The sequence below is a fragment of the Beta vulgaris genome, chromosome 8 (assembly GCF_026745355.1).
Source record: "Beta vulgaris subsp. vulgaris cultivar EL10 chromosome 8, EL10.2, whole genome shotgun sequence".
NCBI classification, from domain to species: Eukaryota; Viridiplantae; Streptophyta; class Magnoliopsida; order Caryophyllales; family Amaranthaceae; genus Beta; species Beta vulgaris.
In genome coordinates, this window is record NC_079209.1 from 18,406,987 (window position 1) to 18,430,185 (window position 23,199).

General features: G+C 37.4%; 2 protein-coding genes across 3 annotated transcripts in view; one reads left to right on the forward strand and one right to left on the reverse strand.

The window, feature by feature from the left end:
• The window catches only part of LOC104882936 (cysteine-rich receptor-like protein kinase 25), a 34,806-nt gene that overhangs the window by 8,668 nt on the left and 2,939 nt on the right, over nt 1-23,199 (forward strand). The window contains exons 3-5 of one of the 2 annotated variants that reach the window (XM_010667360.4): nt 13,054-13,175; nt 14,817-15,027; nt 22,252-22,483. In XM_010667360.4, coding sequence (XP_010665662.1) covers nt 13,054-13,175; nt 14,817-15,027; nt 22,252-22,483 — 565 coding nt within the window. Of the gene's footprint in view, nt 1-13,053; nt 13,176-14,816; nt 15,028-22,245; nt 22,484-23,199 lie in introns of both variants that reach the window. The other variant, XM_010667359.4, reaches the window with a different exon arrangement.
• Nucleotides 8,124-9,297, reverse strand: LOC130589763 (uncharacterized). Its single transcript, XM_057391311.1, has 2 exons — nt 8,575-9,297; nt 8,124-8,500 (listed from the first exon to the last, which is right to left on the reverse strand). Exons 1-2 carry the CDS (start codon nt 9,290-9,292, stop codon nt 8,496-8,498), a joined length of 723 nt encoding a protein of 240 aa, XP_057247294.1. The 5' UTR covers nt 9,293-9,297; the 3' UTR covers nt 8,124-8,495.

A 23,199-nucleotide genomic window follows, 5' to 3' on the forward strand; every position in this document is an offset into this window, starting at 1 on the left:
ATGTCATATGGCTTTGTTTTGCACTAGGTTTGTCATATGACCGTTAATGCACTAAGTTTGTTATATGACTTTTATTTTGTGCTAGGTCTGTCATATGATCGTTAATGCACTTAGCCTATTATATGGCTTTCATTTTGTGCTAGGCCTGTTATATGACTGTTAATGTACTTAGCCTATCATATGGATTTATTGATACATTTCCCTGCATCTATGGAAATAACAAAATAATTGATGGAACGTTGGCAAAAGTTTATATTTTTTATATAATAAAGGTGGCTCTTGGCCAATTACATCCGACAAATCAAACAAAATACTTCTTTAAGACGCTAGCATTCCAACAATATTTAGCTCCTTGTCGTCCATTCCCTTCAAAATGAAATAGCAGGGAGCAAGCTTCTTAGCTATGATGTAGGGACCCTCCCAATTAGCAGTCAACCTCCTTCTGTGTGCGCCTTACCCGTGGCCGCTGTTATGCGTAGGACAATGTCACTAACATCTAATGGCCTTTCCAAGACCTTTCTATTATAAGCCTTGCTGATTCTATTCTTGTAAGAAATCGCCTTCGATTCCGCCATAAGCCTTACTTCTGGTAGGAAGTCAAGGTTTTCTCTTAGTGCCTGATCATTTTTATCAAGGTCTTGGTGCTTGATCCGATAAGAGGGCAAACCCACCTCTAAAGATAACACTACTTCCGCACCGAAAGCTAGCTTAAACGGACTTTCTCCTGTTGCTTCTTTTTCAGTCGTCATGTTTCCCCAGAATAAGACCGGTACCATCTTGGCCCAACCTCCCTTAAAGTCATCCAGCTTTTTCTTCAAGGCATTCAAGACCTGTTTATTAGCGGCTTCCGCTTGCCCGTTGCTCTGAGGATGGCAGACTGCTTAGTAGGCAAATTTTACTCTGAAGTCCGTCAAGAAGGCTTGTATAGGACGATAGTCAAATTGGACGCCATGGTAAAAGACAATAGCCAATGGAATTCCAAATCTCGTCATGATGTTCTGCCAAATAATTTATTTGACCTGGTTTACCTTGATCTTTGCTGTCGAATCTAACTCTATCCATTTTGTAAATAATCAATCCCCACTATCAAAAACTTTCTACCCCCTATTGTTGTCGTGAATGGTCCCAAGATATCCATTCCCCATTAGGCGAACGGTATCGGACACAAGATGGGTTGCAAGTCATTAGCAGGCCTATTGATTATGCGAGCAAACCTTTGGCATTATCCCACTTCTTCACATAATTTTGAGCATTTGTCAACATGTTTGGCCAGTAAAAACCCGCTCTTAGTGACTTCTGTGCCAAAGCTTTTCCACCTATATGATTACCACAAAATGCCTTCAAGGATCTCTTCTATTATCTTGGCGGACTCCCCAGCTGTTGTACACTTTAGTAGTGGGAAACTGAGACATTTCTCGTACAATTCATCCTCATACATAATGTACCAACTTGCCTGTCATTTCAACTTCTTAGAGGACGCTTGGTCTCCAGGAAGCGTCCCTATTAGCTTGTATGTTACCAACTCACTGAACCATTCTCCTTGCTGATTGATACTGTCAACGACCACAATCTTTTATGTAATACACTTTTCCTTCAAGATATCTACTGTGACAAATCTTACAATACTGAATGAGTTAGAGTTGGCTAGCTTAGATAATGCACCCGCTCTTGTATTCTCAGCCCTGGAATTGCTTGTATCTCAAGCTGATCCAACTAGGCAATCATTTATTTGGCTCTCTCGACGTACTTCTGCATGTTGGCCCCTCTAGCTTCAAATTCTTCTTTGAGCTGATCATTTACCAACTGCGGATTTATTTTTAAAGACACATTTTTTGCTCCTGCCGCCAAGCACATTCTAAGACCGGCAATAGCTGCTTCATACTCGGCCTCATTATTTATTTTCGGAAGTGGATAGACCCTGAGAATGCATCCATAAAACTCAATAGTGCATGGCCGCTAGTGGTATCCACCAACTGATCTATTCTCGGAAGTGGATAGAAAACTTTTGGGCAATTTCTATTCAGATTTGTAAATTCCACGCACATTCTCCAGTCTCCACTAACCGTTAGCCTTTTTCACATGACTACATTGGCCAAACCACTCTGGGCAATCACATGATTCAATAAAACCAACCGCCAATAGTTTGTTTACTTCTTCTTTGATGGCCTTGTTTGTCTCAACAGAAAAATTTCGCATTTTCGTTTTACAGGACGGACTGCACTGTCGACGTTGAAACGATGTACCATCACGGTCGGCTCTATTCCCGACATCTCATCCGTCGAGAACGCGAAGACATCATCGTTTTCTCGAAGGAGAGTCACTAGGTTAACTCCGACCTTTGGGTCCATGTCCTGACAATGACTGTCCTTGTCGGATCTTCAGCTAGCACCTCCTGCTTTGCCTCTCCATCGGGTTTGGGTCTTGGCGTATTATCAAGCCTAGACTCCAAATCCTCCATAGATATTTCCATCATTTCTTCATCCACTTTCTCGGACTCTACTTCATTTGCCAGAGCTTTCCTCTAATCTCTCCTTTGTTTCCGCGTTGGTGGATTTAAATCTTTTATCGGGCTTCTTCTTGCGGGCTGCTTCAAGGCTGTAAGATAGCATGATTTGGCCATTTCTTGATTTCCTCTCAATTTTGTTGTCGTCCCTAGATTAGAGACGTATAACATTGTTAGATGGTAAATAGATACAACTCCTTGGACGTCATGAATGAATGGGCGTCCCACTATAGCATTATAAGCTCCCGATACATCTACTACAAAAAATTCTGCCATTACATCTCTAGCTTTCAAAATTTCCCCAACTTTGACCGATAACATTATGAGACCATCAGGAACCACCAACGCTCCCTTGAACCCTATCACCGGGTAGCAGACATGCTTCAGATGTTCCCGGCCAATCATCAATTTTTCAAAAGTAGAAAAATAAAGTATGTTTGCAGAACTTCCTCCATCCACAGGATCCTATGAATCAGACAATTTGATACCTTCAAAGTGATCACTAGAGGGTCATCATGAGGGGTAGATAACATGCTTGGCATCCTCCATAGTGAAAGAGATGGCTGGCAATACTGGCGGCTTTCTCCACTACATACTCTTTCAAGCTTGCCTTGGCTCTATTCATACTGCCCGTCTGCCACCATGAATAAGGTCACCATTGATGACATAAATTTCACCAATCTGCGACCGAACATTCTGGTTGGTTGGCTTTTCAAAATCTCCATCCCTTGTGTAGGCCTTGTATTGAGTGAAATAGCCTCTTCGTAACAGATCCTCGAAATTGTCTTTTAAATGTCTAGAATCCTCAATCAAGTGTCCGTGATCACCATGAAAATCACACCACTTACTCTTGCCGCGATTCTTATGGAACATCTGCTTTGGATGTTACCACTTGTCATTGTCCTTGTTCAATGTGTATATCTGCACTCTAGAGGTTGTGAGCTAATTGTACGCATCAAAATTTTCTTTACGTTCACCCCTCCCACGGTCATTCCCTTTATTAGTCACATTAGATTCTTGCTTTCTTTCTTCTCGACCAGTATCATTCTCGCGCCCCTTATCTTTCTTTTTCTTCTCTTCCTTCCTTCTTTCAGGCTCGTGATGTTGACTGCTCGCGACCTTATTAAATTCTTCACCCCTGATGAAATCATATGCTTTTTCCAGAATGGGTCCAAGAGATATGAAGGTCTTGCGGTCCATAAAGCTCCTGAACACGGACCCCTCTCTCAGCCTAGTCATTAGAGTTAAGACAACCACATCTTGATGGGGACGCGGAATAGAGACTGCTTCCACATTGAAACGGCCAATGAAATCTTGGAGGCTCTCTATTTCACATTGCTTGATAAAAAGCAATTCTCTAATAGTGCGCTCATGGCGCCTGTTGCTTACAAAATGATTACTAAATGTAGATGACAACCGAGAGAAGCTAGAGATAATATTCGGTTTCAGACTCTTGAACCAAGTCTGGGCGATCCCGATCAGGATGGATGGAAACACCTTGCACCAGATGGCGTCCACCTAAGCGTATAAGAACATGTGACCTTGATATGCTGCAACATGGTCAAAGGTGCCATCATACTTGCAGGTGCCAGATTGAATGGGACGCCACTAGAGTTCTCTTGATGAACATTGTTGTTGTTGGAGTTTTTTCATCATTCACTGGCATCCTGAAGTGGAACTCAGGTGCCCCTGCAATAAATGTTAGGTGTATGATCAATGAGAGAACCGGATATCCACTCCAAGGCACGGAAACTACGCTTTCCTATTAGTTTAATTTCGCCCCTCTAGGATCACCGGGTTAACACGAAATAACTAATGAGATACAATGGAGAGAAACAATCCACTTAGATGATCTTCTAAGTGAATCAACAAGAACTTGTGTTTTGTGTTTGTGAAGAACACTCAAGAGAAGATTGCAAGTTTTCTCTTAAGCTAAGCAAGAAGTATTTAGAGAGTATAGAATAGAAAATTCTGATTTTCTTCAACCCTTCACTCATAGGAATCCCAAGGTTTATATAGGAAGAATAAACCTTTCATTGACTAGAGTAGTAACCATAACCCCCATTTTAATCACCCATCAAAGGCCTTTAATCAGCTGATTTAAGGACCTTAAAGGTCATTAAAATGAGGCCATAACATCACAACGGACATAAAACCGTCAAGGCATCTTTTCGCATTCCAAGGCAGAAGACACGTCGCGACTCGCGAAAAGCTCGCGAGTCGCGAGGCGCTGGTCGCGACCCGCGACACCTGTCGCGACTCGCGACGGGCCACTGGTCGCGACTCGCGACGGTTGTCGCGACTCGCGGCCAGTCTTCTGTCTCCCTTGGTTTATCAATGCGTTTTGCCACTTGATGCACTCTAGCCTTTTGCATACTAGACCTCCTCCTCTTCTAGTACATACCCTTATGAGTTTCAAACCCATTACCCTATAAATGTTCCAACAATCCTCCTCCCATTTATAGGGTAATGTTGAAAAGTTTTTCAACTTGCTATAAATCGCAAACACACATGTTCATGCATCATGGAAATATCTAACGATTGAATTTCCATTTAGTAAAAGTAATCTTTACAATAATTTAGATCATAATGATAGACAAAGCTTTGAATCATATAACCATTACAAATTATTGAAGTTACTAATACACACAAACATAAACTAGGTTCTTAAAACCTCCGACACCTATGAAGCCTTGGTGTCCATATCCATTCATAAGCATTCCAAGTCAAGCCTAAGACTTGATGAAGCGGCCAAACTTCTAGCTTACATAGGTAAATCTTTCCGGACATGCTCCTACAATTGAGCACCTTATCAAAGATTTATTAAGAATAAAATTCAACCTCTTTATCATTGTAGCAACAAGCACTAACCTCGGGATGTATTAAACAAGTGCTCCCAACCTCTTAGAGAAGTACTATCCTCCTTGAATTTGAGATCTAACGTTGTATTAGACATCAAATAGAGTTTTCCTTCACCATAGGTTGATCAATAGGCTTAAGACCCATCCCTTTGTTCATTTTGTTCACTAGTTCCCTTGACAACGGTTTTGTAAACGTATCCGCCAAGTTCAAACTAGACCGAACAAAATTAATAGTTATACAACTATTCCTTATCATTTCCCGCACATAGCTATGTCTAACTCCAATGTGCCTTGACTTGCCATTGTAGACTTCACTATATGCTTTAGCTATGGTTGATGCACTATCACAATGGATAGCAAGAGGTGACATTGGTTTCACCCATAAGTCCACCTCACTCAACACATTCCTTAGCCATTCCGCTTCTTGGCAACAAGAAGCCAAAGCAATGAATTCCGATGCCATAGTGGAATCCGTTATACATGTTTGCTTCTTGGAAGCCCATGAAATGGCACCTCCTCCAAGAAGAAACACCCAACCACTAGTGGATGAATAATCTTCCTTATTCGAAATCCAACTAGCATCCGAGTAACCTTCTAAGATAGAAGGTTCTCTATTGTATGTTATGACATAATCCAAGGTCTTATTCAAGTACCTTAACACTCTTCTCAATGCTTGCCAATGCAACATACTAGGATTACTAGTATACCTACTGAGCTTGCCAATAGCAAAGGCTATATCCGGCCGAGTGCTAGTCATAGCATACATCAAGCTTCCAATTAAGCTTGCATACTCCAATTGTGAAATTGGAGTACCACTACTCGGAACCAAGTGAATACTAGGATCCATAGGAGTAGCAAAATGAGTCGAATTTGACTCATTATACCTCTTGACCACTTTCTCAATATAATGAGATTGTGATAAAGAAAACGACCCTTTCCCTCTTATTATTCTAATACCTAGAATAACATCCGCTTCACCCAAATCTTTCATGGAGAAGCTAGAGGAAAGGAAGACTTTGGTCTTTTCCACTTGTTCCAAATCAGTCCCAAAAATAAGCATATCATCAACATATAAGCAAATTATAACTCCTTTACCGTTATTATCAAATTTGCTATATACACACTTATCGGACTGATTTATTTTGAACCCACTAGACAACACAACTTCATCAAATTTTTGATGCCATTGCTTAGGTGCTTGTTTAAGACCATACAAAGATCTAACTAATTTGCAAACTTTAGTTTCTTGACCTTTAACCACAAACCCTTCAGGTTGATTCATGTACACTTCCTCCTCCAATTCACCATTAAGAAAAGCAGTTTTTACATCCATTTGGTGAATTACTAGACCATGAATCGCAGCTAATGCTATCAATAGTCTAATAGTAGCTATTCTAGCTACTGGAGCATAAGTATCAAAGTAATCGATACCATATCTTTGCCTAAAACCTTGGACCACTAACCGGGCCTTATGTTTTAGTATGGTTCCATCGATTTTCTTTTTCCTTACAAAAATCCATTTACAACCTAGGGGTTTGCAACCGGGAGGTAAATTAGCTAAAATCCAAGTGTGATTACCCATTATAGAATCCATTTCATCATTCACTGCCTCTTTCCAGAAAGCAGAATCATGAGACTTCATAGCCTCATCAAAGGACCTAGGATCCTCCTCCATATTGTAACAATATGAAATTTGAGTCGAAATTGACTCCCTTGACCCTTCAACTAAATATAGTTGAAAATCCGGTCCAAAAGATTTCTCTTTTCTAATTCGTTTACTTTTCCTAATTTCCGGTGTTGTAGTATCATGATCATTTGAAATGTCATCTACAACATTGGAACTAGTACTAGGTATCATGTCCTTTGGTCTTGGAATCGATGAGAATCTAGTCTCATCAAATATTGCATCCCTTGACTCTATCACGGAGTGAATAGAGACAAAGTCATTGGGCTCAATGACATAAAACCTATAGGCTTTGCTATGTACCGCATAGCCTAAAAAATGCAATCAATTCCTTTTTCACCTAAAGTTTTCCTTTTAGGTTCCGTCAATTTGACAATTGCCCTACAACCCCATACCTTAAGGTAATTGAGATTAGGCTTTTTATTACACCAAAGTTCATAAGGGGTAGTCTTATTCCTTTTATTAGGAACTCGATTTAAAATGTAACATGCAGTTAAAATTGCATCACCCCAAAAACCGTCATTAAGACCCGAATTAGAAAGCATGTGTTAACCATTTCTTTTAGGACCCTATTTTTCCTTTCCGCTATACCATTACTTTGAGGTGAGTATGGGGCGGTTGTTTCATGAATTACACCAATGGAACTAAAATAACTTGGATTATAATATTCACCACCCCTATCCGTTCGAAGTCTTTTAATCTTTTGATTAAGTTGGAGTTCCACTTCGATTTTAAAGGTCTTAAACTTTTCTAGTGCTTCATCTTTAGTAAATAATAAATATATGTAACAAAACCTTGAAAAATCATCAATAAAAGTTACAAATATTTTTATTTCCTAAAGAAGGTGAACTATGAAAGTCACACAAGTCACTATGCACCAATTCAAGCAATACCGTTTGTCTAGTCACACTAGGATAAGGATTTTTTGTAATTTTATTTAGCAGCAAGTGTGACACTTCTCTAACTTTAAATCGAAAGGAGGTATAACCCCATTTTAGACATGTCATATAATCTACGATAATTCACATGACATAAACGATTGTGCCATAGAGAAGAAACATCAAGCATGTAAATAGAACTAGTACCAATTTTATTATCAATACTAAATTTAAACATTCCATTACAAAAGAAACCTTGTCCAACAAAAATACCACCCTTGGAAAGTACAAATTTATCCGACTCAAAAACAACTTTAAAACCATACTTATTCAAGAGACCTCCTGACACAAGATTCTTCCTAACTTCCGGTACATACACAACATCCCGGAGAGTTAAAGTCTTTCCCGAGGTTAACAACAATTCTACTTGGCCTATGCCTCTAGCCTTTACCGTAGAATCATTCCCCATATACAAGATTGGACCATCATCCAAATCTTTCAAAGACTTGAAGAAATCCTTGTTATTGCACACATGTCTAGAGGCTCCCGAATCTATCCACCAAGAATCATCAACCTGCACACACATAATTTCAGAAATCATAGCAACAAAATGCATTTCTTCAATTACATTAACATGTGCATTGTTACCTTGGTTTTGAACAACACTAGGTTGTGTGTTCTTTGTCTTCTTCTTGTTGTTAGAAGGACAATCCCTCTTAAGATGAGGACCATTGCATATCCAACAAGAGAGGGTCTTCCTCTTCTTGTTTGCAACATTGGTTTTGTTATTGTTGTTGTTGTTGTTGGATTTCTTGGTCTTACTAGACCCACCAACCTCTACCAAATTAACGGTAGATTTAGGAATACTAGGAGTAGTATCCTTAACCCCATCTTGAGCCCGGATCCCCTCTTCAATACGAAGATGAGTTCCTAATTGCTCCATGGACATGTCTTCCTTTTTATGTTTTAAAAGATGTTTTGTATCTTTCCAAGAATTTGGTAATTTGTCAATGATTGAGGCAACCGCAATTGCCTCATCCATCACCATACCATGTGATCTTATTTGGTTCAAAATATGATGAACCTCATGGAATTGCTCCATAATAGGCCGATCATTAGTCATTTTAAAAGAATTAAAATTACTAACAAGGAATTTCTTACTTGAAGCATCTTCCGAAATGTACTTGGCCTCAAGAGCATCCCAAAGTTCCTTTGCACTCTCCACATTTTGGTAGAGATCAAACAACGGGTCGGTGAGAGAGTTGAGAATATGACCACGACAAATGTAGTCATCATTCTCCCACTTGATCCTCTTCCTAGTAGTCTCAAGAGGCTCTTCCTCTCCATCTTCCGGGAGTGGTGGCATAGGAGTTGATAAACATACACCACATTCAAGGCGGTCAACAAGAAGTGCATCTTCTTTTGCCACCTCCGATAGCCCACCCCCTCAAACTTATCCAACTTTTGGAAGTTCATAGTCATGTCCTTGAGTGATTGAGCCATATCCGAAAAGAAAGAAATTAAACTAATAGATTGTTAGTGTGTGATCAATGAGAGAACCGGATATCCACTCCAAGGCACGGAAACTACGCTTTCCTATTAGTTTAATTTCGCCCCTCTAGGATCACCGGGTTAACACGAAATAACTAATGAGATACAATGGAGAGAAACAATCCACTTAGATGATCTTCTAAGTGAATCAACAAGAACTTGTGTTTTGTGTTTGTGAAGAACACTCAAGAGAAGATTGCAAGTTTTCTCTTAAGCTAAGCAAGAAGTATTTAGAGAGTATGAATAGAAAATTCTATTTTCTTCAACCCTTCACTCATAGGAATCCCAAGGTTTATATGGAAGAATAAACCTTTCATTGACTAGAGTAAACCATAACCCCCATTTTAATCACCCATCAAAGGCCTTTAATCAGCTGATTTAAGGACCTTAAAGGTCATTAAAATGAGGCCATAACATCACAACGGACATAAAACCGTCAAGGCATCTTTTCGCATTCCAAGGCAGAAGACACGTCGCGACTCGCGAAAAGCTCGCGAGTCGCGAGGCGCTGGTCGCGACCCGCGACACCTGTCGCGACTCGCGACGGGCCACTGGTCGCGACTCGCGACGGTTGTCGCGACTCGCGGCCAGTCTTCTGTCTCCCTTGGTTTATCAATGCGTTTTGCCACTTGATGCACTCTAGCCTTTTGCATACTAGACCTCCTCCTCTTCTAGTACATACCCTTATGAGTTTCAAACCCATTACCCTATAAATGTTCCAACAATAAAGCGTTGGGACGACCCTTGACTGGTTTCGAATCCTTGTGGTCCGCGACTCGTGTTGGTTGCGTCACCCATGACTCTTATCACAAAAGATGGGAAGCCCCTCCTTCTAGCACTAATTTATTCCGGTTATAGAACGGGTTAGCGGTCCTGAGAAGAGTCCGCTAATAAATGGAGTTGGCGTCCGCTGGTGAATAACTGCACAGAAAGGAAACATAAACTACCCCTGGGGGATGTGAGGAAATCCCTCCAACGTTCAAATAAGCATGTGCCTACGAGGAATATTTTGAGAGAGAAAGTAGAGAGGGAGAGATAAGCTACTTTGGGTGTGAGAGAATGTACCTGCAAAATGGTACTGATGGGGTATTTATGGAGGTACTATTCCTCTGATAAGACGTGTAATCCCTCGACACATGTACGACTGTGAGGTATCTCATAGAAGGGAAGATTCCTCTATTTTGTCTTGTTAGACGGCCGCCGACAACGTTGTCGGACCACATTAGCGAACTAACTTTTAGATATGTAGATGATGTTTGTACATTCGTATCCTTCATGATGTTCGCGTACCTCTTAAGAGTGTTGAATAACACACTTGGATTATACCCATACAACTCTAATAATTTAACCTGCACAAGAAAACACATAAAATAAGTATTAAGTTCAAAGAGCACCAAAATCATGTAAAATAAACCAATAAGTTCCGTTCAAATCACCTCAATAAAGCTAAGGGACATGGTCCTGAAAGGCTATGTATTATAAAATGATATATCACAAGGCTGAAAAATAGATAATATCAGTCCACTGAAAACATATTCAAAATTCAGTTTTAATTAGTTTAATATGTAAGAGGTTAACATTAGGTACATTTGGTTTAATTAGTAACACTTCAAACGAGAAATTTTTTCAATTATCATTATTAATTAAATTGTTTAAAAACATGATTGTGTCACATAATGTAAAACATATTTTCTTAATACTTTTTGTCTATCCATTAATTAAGTAGCTAGACGATATTCTTTTATCATTAATAAGATTTGTATTGATAAAACATGCATAATTAGGGCCTGTTCTCCCCAACTTATTTTCAGTTCAGTTCAGTTCAACTCCAATCAGTTCAGTTCAATTCAGCTCAGTTCAGTTCAGTTCAGTTCAGCTCCATTCTTTTACAACCATTTTGTTAAATATTATTATTATGTTGGTATAATTTATTTTACTAATTATTATTATTATTATTATTATTATTATTATTATTATTATTATTAATATTATTATTATCATTTATTTTTATATCATTACTATTAAGTATTATTATTATTATTGTTGTTGTTTCTATATATTATTTTGTTTATTATAGCTTTACTCATTATTATTACTATTATTATTAGGATGAACATGGTTTAGGTTAACGCACAAATAAACCCACGTTTTTTAGCCCATAAACCAATCAAATTGCTTCAAGACGGTTTATGATGTAATTTTCGCGGTCCAACCCAATCATTATTTTTATTACTAAATATTATTATATTATTAAATCCAATTATTAAAATAGTAATATTAATTTACTTCTTAAATATTATTTTTATTATATATCATCATCAAGTATTAATATATTAATACAAATAATAGAAACTAATTATTATTAATTATCATTATTATCATTAATTATTATTATTAATTTATGATTATTAATATTATTTATTTATAACTATCTTTTAAAAATATCCAAAATACAATTATTATTATTATTATTATTCATTATTATTACTTATCGTCATAATTATTATTTAATATTCATATTATTATTGTTTAAATATTATTTATATATTTATTACATTCCATTTAATTCAATTTAATTTAATTCAATTCAATTCAATTCAATTCAATTCAATTCAATTCAATTCAATTCACTTCAATTCAATTCACTTCAATTCAATTCAGTTCAGTTCAGTTCAGTTCAGTTCAGTTCAGTTCAGTTCAGTTCAGTTCAGTTCAGTTCAGTTCAGTTCAGTTCAGTTCAGTTCAGTTCAGTTCAGTTCAGTTCAGTTCAGTTCAGTTCAGTTCAGCTCAGTTCAGTTCAGCTCAGCTCAGCTCAGTTCAGTTCAGTTCAGTTCAGTTCAGTTCAGCTGTTTTATGCCGAAGAGAACATGCCCTAAGCGAGACTAGAAATGCTCAAATAGATAAGTCAAAATCAATTAGATTGAACAGTTACAATTATAGTTTTGGGTGTTAAAAAAGGATTATATCTATTTATACAAATATATTACAAGGCGTGCGTGATAATGTATACACGCCACGTGACACCTCTGCTACTCCTGTAGAATTGTGCAATGTGTACATAGCTTATGTCAATTAACAAAAGTAAAATTAGCTTGCAACAAGATATGATGACATCTTGCTATTATACATGACACAATTACCATCTCAACCAACTTTTAATCATGCTTTAAGTGTCCATATTATTATATTTGTATAGTTTAAAGGTTGAGCTTTTACTTAATATATTTTAATGTGAATGGAAAAAAAATGCATATCAACTTCGAAAAACAATACCAATCTGGGGCAACACTCGCGCCTAAATACTAGTATCTACATTAAAAGGCGTTCCTAAATAAATAATATGCCACGTGGCGCTCTCTCTAAGAGAATTTTAGTTCATGTAATACACCTAAAATATATTTAGAATTGCATAGTATAGGTTTTGATTCCGTAACATTAACTTCATATAATAAAGTTTTTAACCACTAACTCAAGGTGTATTTAATGTTAATATTTTAAAATACAATATTAATAAATGAAATTTTTTCTTACCCAAAATCTAATCCGAATCGAATAACTAGTTTTATGTTAATACAGTGTTTCATGATTTGGCAACTGCGGAGTCCTTAATGTTCGAACTGGGGGTTCTTGAAGCAGCCACTAATAACTTTTCGGATGACCTAAAGCTCGGTCAAGGCGGATTTGGCAGTGTTTATAAGGTAACGCATTAAGTGATATCCATAAAGAAAGATAGTACTGCCTCATTACAAACTCCAATTGCTGGGGGTGAGAAAATAAAAAAAAAAATACTTCCTCCGTTCCGTTTTAAATGAAACGCTTGCTTTTTTACGCAATCCAACGCGCTTCTTCAGTCAGTAATATTTATAGTTGTGTACGCGTAAAAAATATAAAAAAGTTATAATTTGATAGTATGCCTCGAGACGAATCTAACAAGATCCCACTTGACTATGTTTTTCTTTATATAATAGCGATAAATTGGAGTCAAAATTGATCAATGAATAGTGTCATTTCATCCAATGTTTCATTTAAAACAGAACGGAGGAAGTATTAGATTTCGGACCTATGTTATTTACGGATTGAGATTTGATATATAATTATTATATTGAAAAAAAAATTACAAAATAATTACTTACAGCTATCGTCCTTCTCCTAGCACTCTAGCAGTGATACAACGCCACATTATACTTGTAGCTAACCAACATGATTGCTAAATACAACACCACATTATGGGTAAGTTGACTAGTTGAGTTATCAGCTAGGAAAAAGAATCCCAGCAATATGCGACGAAACCCTAACTTTCTTTAATTTACGACGATTTAATCATTGAGCCACAACAAAACGTGCTACGATTTATGACCAAAAAATACTAAACCAAAACCATATGCTCTCTTTTTTCTCCTTTTAATTTTTGTAAGAAAAAAGGTACATTTTTTGGGTGCAATTTGGGTAGTTAATATCCTTCTAGTTTTCTGTCAAGATTAGCCAAAATGTGTAAGTATTCAATTACAACTCAATTAAGACTCACGCACTCTTTTAGTTACATTTGAGTTTTTTTTTAAAGGATAAGTAGTGTTGTGTAATATATTAGTTACAATTTAGTTTCGATGAAGAAAACAATTTCCAATCCAAAATTAGCATTAGAACCGTATTGTATTTAGAGTTTTTTGCAGGGATATACTAGGGTAATAGGATATTTTGTGGGGATATACCTCACTAAATTTCTTTCGTGGTGATATACCAACCTAAACTTAAATTTTGTCAAAAGATACCAAAAACACTATTTTCGGCGAGAAAGTCTAATTTCCAGCCTTTGACTTGCTTAATCACTCTTTATATAGTGCGCAATATTCAATTGCTTCTATTACATTCATATTCCTCCAACTTCCTCACTGTCACTTTGTGGCTCACTTGCGAGTTCCTACGAAGTTAAAGGCCGAAAAACTGACTTTTTCGTCGGAGATAGTGTTTTTGGTACCTTTTAATAAAACTTAGATTTAGGCTGGTATATACCCACAAAAAAAAAAATAGTGAGATATATCCCCCACAAAATACTCTATTATCCTGGTATATCCTCGCAAAAATCTCTTATATTTAATATATAAATTTTGCTGGCAAAATAAACATAATTTTTGGTGGGTCAAATTACATATCTTTGTATTTTTTCATATCTCCTTGATATGATTAGCATCCCGTTCCCACCTATGCGAGACGCCAAACAATTTATTTTTGGCATAAAGGTGTTGTCTTCTACACAACATGTTTGTTATTGTTTCTATTTTTACACAATTCATTAGCTTTATATTGGGCTCGTAGTTAATTTTAATTTCTTTGTACATTAGGGAACTCTGCGAAATGGACAAGAAGTAGCAGTTAAAAGGTTATCAAAGATCTCTAGACAAGGAGTGGAGGAATTTAAGAATGAGGTTGTGTTGATAGCCAATCTCCAACACAGAAATCTGGTTAAATTGTTGGGTTTCTGCTTAGCCGGGGAGGAGATGTTACTGGTGTATGAATTCGTACCCAACAAAAGTCTCAACTACTTCTTATTCAGTATGTTCCTTCATATTTTGGTATCCTTTTATAAGTATGTTTTCTTGCTCTAAAATGTTCACATTGTGTCCTAAGGTTTTAAAGAATGTCGTCTCATATACTCTCAACTTCTTAAATTGCATTGTCTAATTATAAGATATGTAAAAAAAAAAAAGTGATTTTTGAGGTATGCATCGTAATTTATGCTTAACACTCAATTGAAAGTAACAAGAACGTTAAACCCCTTGTTATCCTTCACATGGGATCATTTGTATAACATTAGAAAAGACGAGAGAGAGACATTCTCATTTTAAAAAAAGAGAAAACTCCTTGAAAGATAGGCTCACTCGCCCTGTTCGCACGGCTTGACCTAACTCTAGGGATCGATTTCTTCCATCAATGATGGAGGGAGAATTAATCAAACGCTGCAAACGTCTTAAAGTTAATGATGTTGAGATTGATGTTTTCGATACTGCTGTTTTGGGAGGTGAAGAAGAGACAAATCAAGTCTCTTCTCTTCTCGTGGGACATTTAGTGACAGAAAAGAATTTTAACGTGGAGGTTTTTAAATGCACCATGACACAGGTGTGGGGATTGACGAACGCATTGTGATTCGCATGATTGGACCAAACCAATTTGTGTTTTCAAATTCTTTCATTGGAGAGATAAGGAAATAGTTATGGAGGGGAGACTGTGGTGCTTCGATAATCAATTGTTGGTCCTTAATGAGATCACGGGCAACGAACAACTGTTTGAGGTAACCCTAACACACTCCCCTTTCTAGATTATACTTAAAAATTTGTCATTTAATTATCAAACTACACCGATACGCAAAGCCCTAGTTTCGAACTTGGGAGATTTTATGGAGATTGAGGAGAACTGTGTAACTTGAGAATTATAGGCGAGTTCGAGGGAATATGGACATTACTAAACCTTTGTGCCGCTTCCGAAACGTTAAAGGAAGGGATGGTTGAGTTATAAAGGTTATCTGGCCTATGAACGACTACAATTCTTTTGTTTTTTGTGTGGAACTATTGGACACATCGAACGAGATTGTTGTAATGTGTAGATGAGGAGAATGATCAGGATAGTGTGATAGGGTGGAGCAAAACTTTACGTGCCACCCTACTCCCCTAGGAAGGGAATATAAAAGATGTGAGAGGAGGTGGCAGAGTTGAATGCTTGCACGAGGGTGCTTTTTGTGCTAAATACGAGTGATAATAGGGAGGGACGTAGTCCATCAATGTAGGGGGGTCTGGACAAAGTTTGGAAGGGGAAAGATGTGGTTATACTGGTGTTTAATGAAGTGGGAGGAGGAGGGATTGCTTGGTGAGAAGTAGAAAGGGTCCCTTGTTGTGGGAGGTGTCGAAAAATCGAGTGGAGGGGTGCTAGAGTTGGCTGGAGAACTGGAGTGTGATGGAGGGGAGGGATTAGTGGTATTAGGGACCCAAGGGATTGTTCTTATTCGTGCTAAAGGAAGCGAGGAGAGGAGAATGGTGGAGAACATTAATAGCAAGGGGACAAGTGGTATTGTTGGGGGTAGCACTGAGGAAAAGGGAGACATAATTATGGTTAGTGGGGGCGAGGCTACTGACCTACGTGATGGCTTGCATGGAGAAGGAAATGTACTAGAGAATAAGGAGGGGGTGTTATGGCTATCAATTTATTTGCGAGGAGGGACGGGGATGAGGGGGTTAAAAAGGGTGGTAAAAGATGGCATAAGCTGGCTAGAGAGAAAGTGGATGTCATGGAGGGTGTGGAAACTAATGAGAGGTTGGCATATGGTGGTAAGAGGGTGAGGGAGATGATGGATGGTGGAGAGGGAGTTAACTTGACTTCCAAGAAAACTTGTTTCACTGTTGATAATTCGGGTTGGCACGAGGTGCAGTCTGCCGTAGAGCAGACTCTCCTAGCCCAATGAGTATCATAAGCTATAACTATAAAGGGTTGGGCAACCCTTCTGCAGTTACTAGCCTCCGGGATCTTATCCGGAGAGAGGCACCGTCGATGACTTTCTTGTCAGAGACGAAGCTTAGCGGAGCCGAATTTGAGAGGATTTGAGAAAGATTAGGTGACTTTTACTGGTTGGCTATTGATTCTATCGGGAGGTTTGGAGGTATTGCTATGTTGTGGAGAAAGGGTTTAGATGTCATTTTACTCTCGATGTCGGATCATCATATAGATGTGGAGTTGAGTTAGGGATTGGGGGAGGAGAGATGGAGGTGCACAGGTTTTTATGGGTGGTTAGAGGTTCATACATCTATCTTGGAGTTTGTTGAGAGCTCTTACCTCACACTCAGATTTACCATGGCTTTATTTGGGTGATTTTAATGAGATATTGAGGTGGAGTGAGAAGAGAGGAGGAAATGACCGTGTTGAGTGGCAAATGAATAATTTAAGAGAGGTTGCGGATGTGTGTGGTTTAAAAGAAAATGATTTCAAGGGGTATGAATTCACATATGAGAATGGGAAAGAGGAGGGAGTAAATTTTTAGTGTCGATTGGATCGAGTTTTTGGGAATGGAGGTTGGTTTGATATGTTTTCGATAGGTCAACTACTTCATCTTGATTAAGAGTGATCTGATCATGCACCGAGTAAACTCACTCTTTGGCACCGGGATAGTGGAGTTGCTTTGGGTGCGAAACCTTTTCGTTTAAGGCAGTATTGGGCTAAAGAGGATTGCTAATGCATGGCTAGGAGGTGGTACTTTGGCCTCTAAGCTGGAGATGTGTGCTGCTGATCAAAAATAGTGGGGCAAGGAAAATTTGGGCTAGCTTTCAAGAAACTGAAAAAGAAAAGAGCTAAAGAAGCTAAATGTGAAAGGCCTTACACTACAGTAAATGGAGAGGATGAAGCGTATTTTGAGAGAGATTACCGATTCTTGGCTCTTAAGGAGAGTTATTGGAAGCAACAATCTAAAGTGCTTTAGCTTGCTGAGGGAGAAAAGAATTTTAAGTTTTTTCATCAAAGAGCTTCAAGAATAAAAAAGAAAAACATAATTCGAGCCATTAATGATGAGAACAATGTTGACGTTGTGTGTGATAATAATGTAGGGAGGGTGGCGGTGAAGTATTTTAGATCAATGTTTACGTCCTCTAACCATCGATGATAGAAGAAGCACTTGAACACTTTCGGGATCGAGTGACAGAGGAGATGAACGAGAGTTTGCAGGCGGAGTATAAGGAGGAGGAGATACACTTTGCCAGCCAGATGCACCCGATTAAAGGCCCGTGGCCCTGATGGTATGTGTCCTATGTTTTCTCAGTCATATTTGCATATTGTAGGGGCTTCTATATCATATATGGTTCTTAGAATTCTGAGGGGTGGTCCGATTCCTAGCCATCTCAACGGTACTTTTATTACTCTCATCCCAACAAAGAGTAATACGGAGTATATGATGGATTCTAGACCTATCTCTTTGTGCAATGTGGTTTATAAGTTGGTCTCGAAAGTGCTTGCCAACCGTCTCAAAAATTTTCTTGATAAAATTGTCTCTGTCAATCAAAGTGCCTTCGCTCCAGGGTATTTGATTACAGATAATATTTTGGTTGTGTTTGAGTTGTTCCATCATATGAAGCACCTTCGAAGTGCCGAAGAAGGGTTAGCTATGAAATTGGATATGTCAAAAGCATATGACAAGTTTGAGTGGGATTTATAGATGTTGTGCTGATCAAATTCGAGGTTGATATGGGTTGGAGGAGTAGGGTGATGGAGGTGTTCGATCAGTTACTGTGGCGGTGTTTGTGAATCGGTGGGATACTGAAGATTTTGCTCCGAATAAGGGGATTAGACAGGGAGATTCACTCTCTCCCTATCTCTTTATTTGTGTGCAGAAATCTTTCTCATTTGTTATGTAAGACTGGGGAAAATAATTCTTTGAGCGACATTAAGATTGCTCCACCGACCCCTTCTGTTAATCATCTTCTGTTTGCTGATGACTATATAATTTTCTCTAGAGCTTCATTGCAGGATTCATAGGCAACTAAGAAGGCTTTGCATATGTAACACCCCCAAATCACTCACTTTTAAATAAATAATTTAGTAAATAATACTAACACGCTTTCGGCAACCAACTATTATTAACTACTAAATAACTTGCAGCGGAAGACTTTAACCAAAAATAATATACTTATTTATTAATAAAAGTAAATATTGTCTCAATACTCAAAATAAATAAACCCCCTACTCTAGGTGAAGATCCCCTTCCTAGTATACTCTGATGCATATTCAAACATCACCTGCAATACTGCTTACCAAAAGGTAAACAAGGCAAAGCCAAATAGGAAAAAGGAAATACAGGTCAATATAAAACTAAGTATGAAATATAATAAATATGTAACACATTTGTTAGTTTGTAACAATTTTGATTTCAAAAACTCCATCAATAATACTTGCCATATCACAGGGAAGTCTTATTGAACAAATCCTAAAGGCACAACACTATCAGTCTTCCAACTCCATGGAAGCTGAGTTAGGAAATACTCCTAGCTACACTTGGAGGGGTATATGGGAGGCTCAGTGGTTGCTTAGGTGAGGCTTGCGTTGGAGGGTTGAAGATGGTGAAAGCATTAAGATATGGTCCTATCTTTGGATTTCGGGCACTCAAACTCGAAAAGTGTTGAAGTGGAAGTGGTTATGTTAATTGACCCCATTAGGAAGACTTGTAATAGAGACTTGCTTAATTCTTTGTTTTTACCTCTTGAGTTGAATAGGATTGTGAATGATTAGTTTTAGACTTCCGACGGATAGGTTGTGTTGGGACTTGGAGAAATATGGAATATACTTTGTTAGATCGACCTATAGAACTTTGATGGGTGATGTTTGGACATCTACGGAGGAGTCCACTTCCAATGCAACTCATATATGGAATAAGGTGTGGGGGGGCGGAAATTACCCCTCGTGTTAAATTGTTCGCCCGGAGGGCGTGTTTGGAGGCGCTAACAACGAGATCTGGGCTTAATCATCGAGTTCTTACTATGGGCGCTGCTTGTGGGTTATGTGGAGAGGCCGAAGAGTCGGGGTTACATGCGTTGGCTAAGTGTGGATTGGTAAGAGGGGTGTGGGAGGTTTGAGGGTTACCACACGAGGTTCCAAGGGGCTGCACTAGGGTCGTGGATTGGTGGTCTTACATGTTCAATGCTTTGGAGAATGAGCAGGTATCTATTTTTGACTTTGAGTTTGTCAATTTGGGGGCAAGGTGCAAGGCTTTGATGGACAATGATTTGGTTGAGCCGAACTCTGTAGTTGCTTATACTCTGAAAACTTGTAACGAATCCTTAGAGGCTATACAAACGAAGAAGAAGAAAGGTGGGGGGAGGTGAGAGGCATCCGACAATATGGAAGGTTCCGGATAGGGGTTGTATGAAATTCATTGTGCATGCGGGAAGGCCGGGGGAGGTCAATACGGTCATTGGCGTGGCTGCGTGATGAGAAAGAGGAGTTGGTGTATTGTGTGGTAGTGCAGATGACGACATGCTGGGATATTCGAGTAGTCGAGGGCAAGCCTTTCCTCACTAGCATGCTGGAAGCTAAGAAGTAGAGATGTGAACGTGTTGTCATGGAGAGTGAAAGTCTCTAGGTGATACAAGCCCTGCAAAAGGGTGTTGGTGGATCAAGTGATTTTCATTTGGTACATGATGATATTCTAGCTTTGGTATCTGATTTTGAGTCTGTTATTTTTTCTTTTGTTACGAGAGTAGTGAATAGTGTTGCTCATGCTTTAGCTCATATCTAACTTATGAAGATAGGTAAAAGGTGTTGGGAGTATGAGTTCTCGGAGTCTATTGTTTTTTTTGCTCCTAACAATTTAATAAATTAGTTCCCTTTTGGAGGTTGCCTTGAAAAAAAAAAGACAAGAGAAAATTAGCACAAATATATATAGCACTTGATTACCTCCTTCGCATTTATTAGTGATTCTATCTCTTTTTCTTGATTACCTTATGTTTGGTATTTTTTTATAGTGAATGAAGTGATATGAAATGAAGAAAAGAGATGTAAAAGGCACTAAAGTTTCTAGTGTTTGATTTGAATTTTTTACATGAGTGTTTGATTTTATGGATGTGATTTAAAGGACAGTCTTTTTTTCCCCTTCATTCCACCAACTTTTTGGAAGAAAGAAACTCGAAAAACTATAAGATTCACTTCCCTCTATCTAGTTTGAGTTTATCTAGAATCTCATATAATTTCTAAAACTAAAGATTAGGGAGCTTTATATATAATTCCTTTATGATCTCTTAATTAGTCACTCTTTTCCAGCTAATTCTTCCCTAAATCCTACCAATCAAGTAAACTGTTATGAGTACCTTAAACTTAATTTTAAATTGTATCCGAATAAAACATGGTATTAAAGGCATAATTAGGTCTTCCATATGGGAATTACGAAGAAAAATAACATGAAAAGTTATTGTTACTGCTTCGTTTTAAAATATAAGACATGTAAACCATTTTTACATATTAATAATTTAGTTAGCATTAGTTATATTTTATATCAATTATAATAATTAACATGAAATATTGTATCAATAATACAAATTAAACGGCCTATATCTTGCTCTGATAGTATAAAATAAAATTTAATATGACATCGATGTTATAGAATTTCTTATATTATGAAAAAAGTTTTTATAACCAAAATGGCTTATAATTTGAAACGATAAATAGAACGCTAATACAACATGGTATTAAAGTCAATTTTTGATTTTAGGGTATATAGTTATATACCCATAGCAATTGTGAATTTGTAGCAAATTTGAGAAACAAAAGAGTGAGAGTAAGTAATTTTTCAGATGAATTGTGAGATATGGATAAATAAAAGCATACTTTATTTTCTCCTCCAATCAATTTTAGAAGTGGAAAAAAATAACCATACGTAAACCTCGTTGATTTTAGGGAATGTTAATAAGAGGATATATTAATTATGAGTGATAATGGGGTAGGAGAGAAACAAATGACTATAGGATTTGGAAGGACCTCTACTAAAGGCATCTGATTGGGAGTTTGAGCAATGTATAATTGAATTGATTTTATGAAGTTGCTCTTTTGGCAAGTTGAGGATTATTAGTTTGCTAATTTAATTTCTTGCATTCATAACAGCTAAATTTTTTTAAAACTAAGGCATAACTTTTTTATTTATGGGCGCTGGACGGGCACCTTGCTTGCCCCGATTCAGGGTTTGCCCGGGCTACACTTGAGCTTATATATGCAACATTTTGTATATTTTCAACAAAAACTATAATGTAGATGCAGGAAAACAAGGAGAATTAAATTGGCCTATGCGCTACAATATTGTAAAAGGCATTGCAAGGGGACTACTCTATCTTCATGAAGACTCTCGCCCAAGAATCATCCATCGTGATCTCAAATCAGGCAATATTTTGTTAGATACAAATATGAACCCAAAAATTTCAGATTTTGGTTTGGCGAGGATCTTTAAAGTTGAACAAACAGAGGCTGACACTAGCAGAATTGTCGGAACGTAGTAAGTTTTGGTTTTTTTTGCTTTTTATATAGTTTATTATTGTTGTTTGACAGTTAAATATATAAATGCTTTGAAGTTTATAAATTGTTTTAAACACTTTTGATTTCATATTTTTCACACACCTTTAAACATGAATAAGTTTAACTAATTATTAATAAGAAATCTAAAACATGATATTTTAAATATATACAAACATCGGTATGATACCATTTCCCAAACATATACATTAACATGTTTGTTTTTTTAGTATTTGTTTTTAAGGTATCCTTTAAGAAAAAAGTTCAAAGTACTTGGGTAGAAAGTGCAAAAGACAAGAGCCATAAGCAAGGTAGGTTTTTAATTTAACATATCTTTGATACATTCATATTTATATTTTCAATGGCGACAAATAGATGTTAATATAAACATCAAGCGACATATAAGTCCTTTTTAACCCCATCTAGAGCAATATTCTATGGTTGCCATTTCATTCTTCTCCTTGTCAGCGTTTACGCTATATATCTCTCAATTAATTAGCGTGACAGCTGTACATTTCTAAGGGGGTGTGTGTTAAAGCTCTACGATTTAACATCCTTGTAGGTAATTAGTTAATCGGATATACCAATGTTTTAAAATTACCCTTTCAATTTTTTAGGGGATTGTAAGAATTAGAATAATAATTTTGACATAAAAAATATATCTTTTTGTAAAAACAAGTGTCGTTTTTGATGAATATA

Bases quoted from the DNA above. Each gene is read 5' to 3' on its own strand.
- LOC130589763 (XM_057391311.1), bottom strand. From the start codon at position 9,292: ATGCCACCACTCCCGGAAGATGGAGAGGAAGAGCCTCTTGAGACTACT.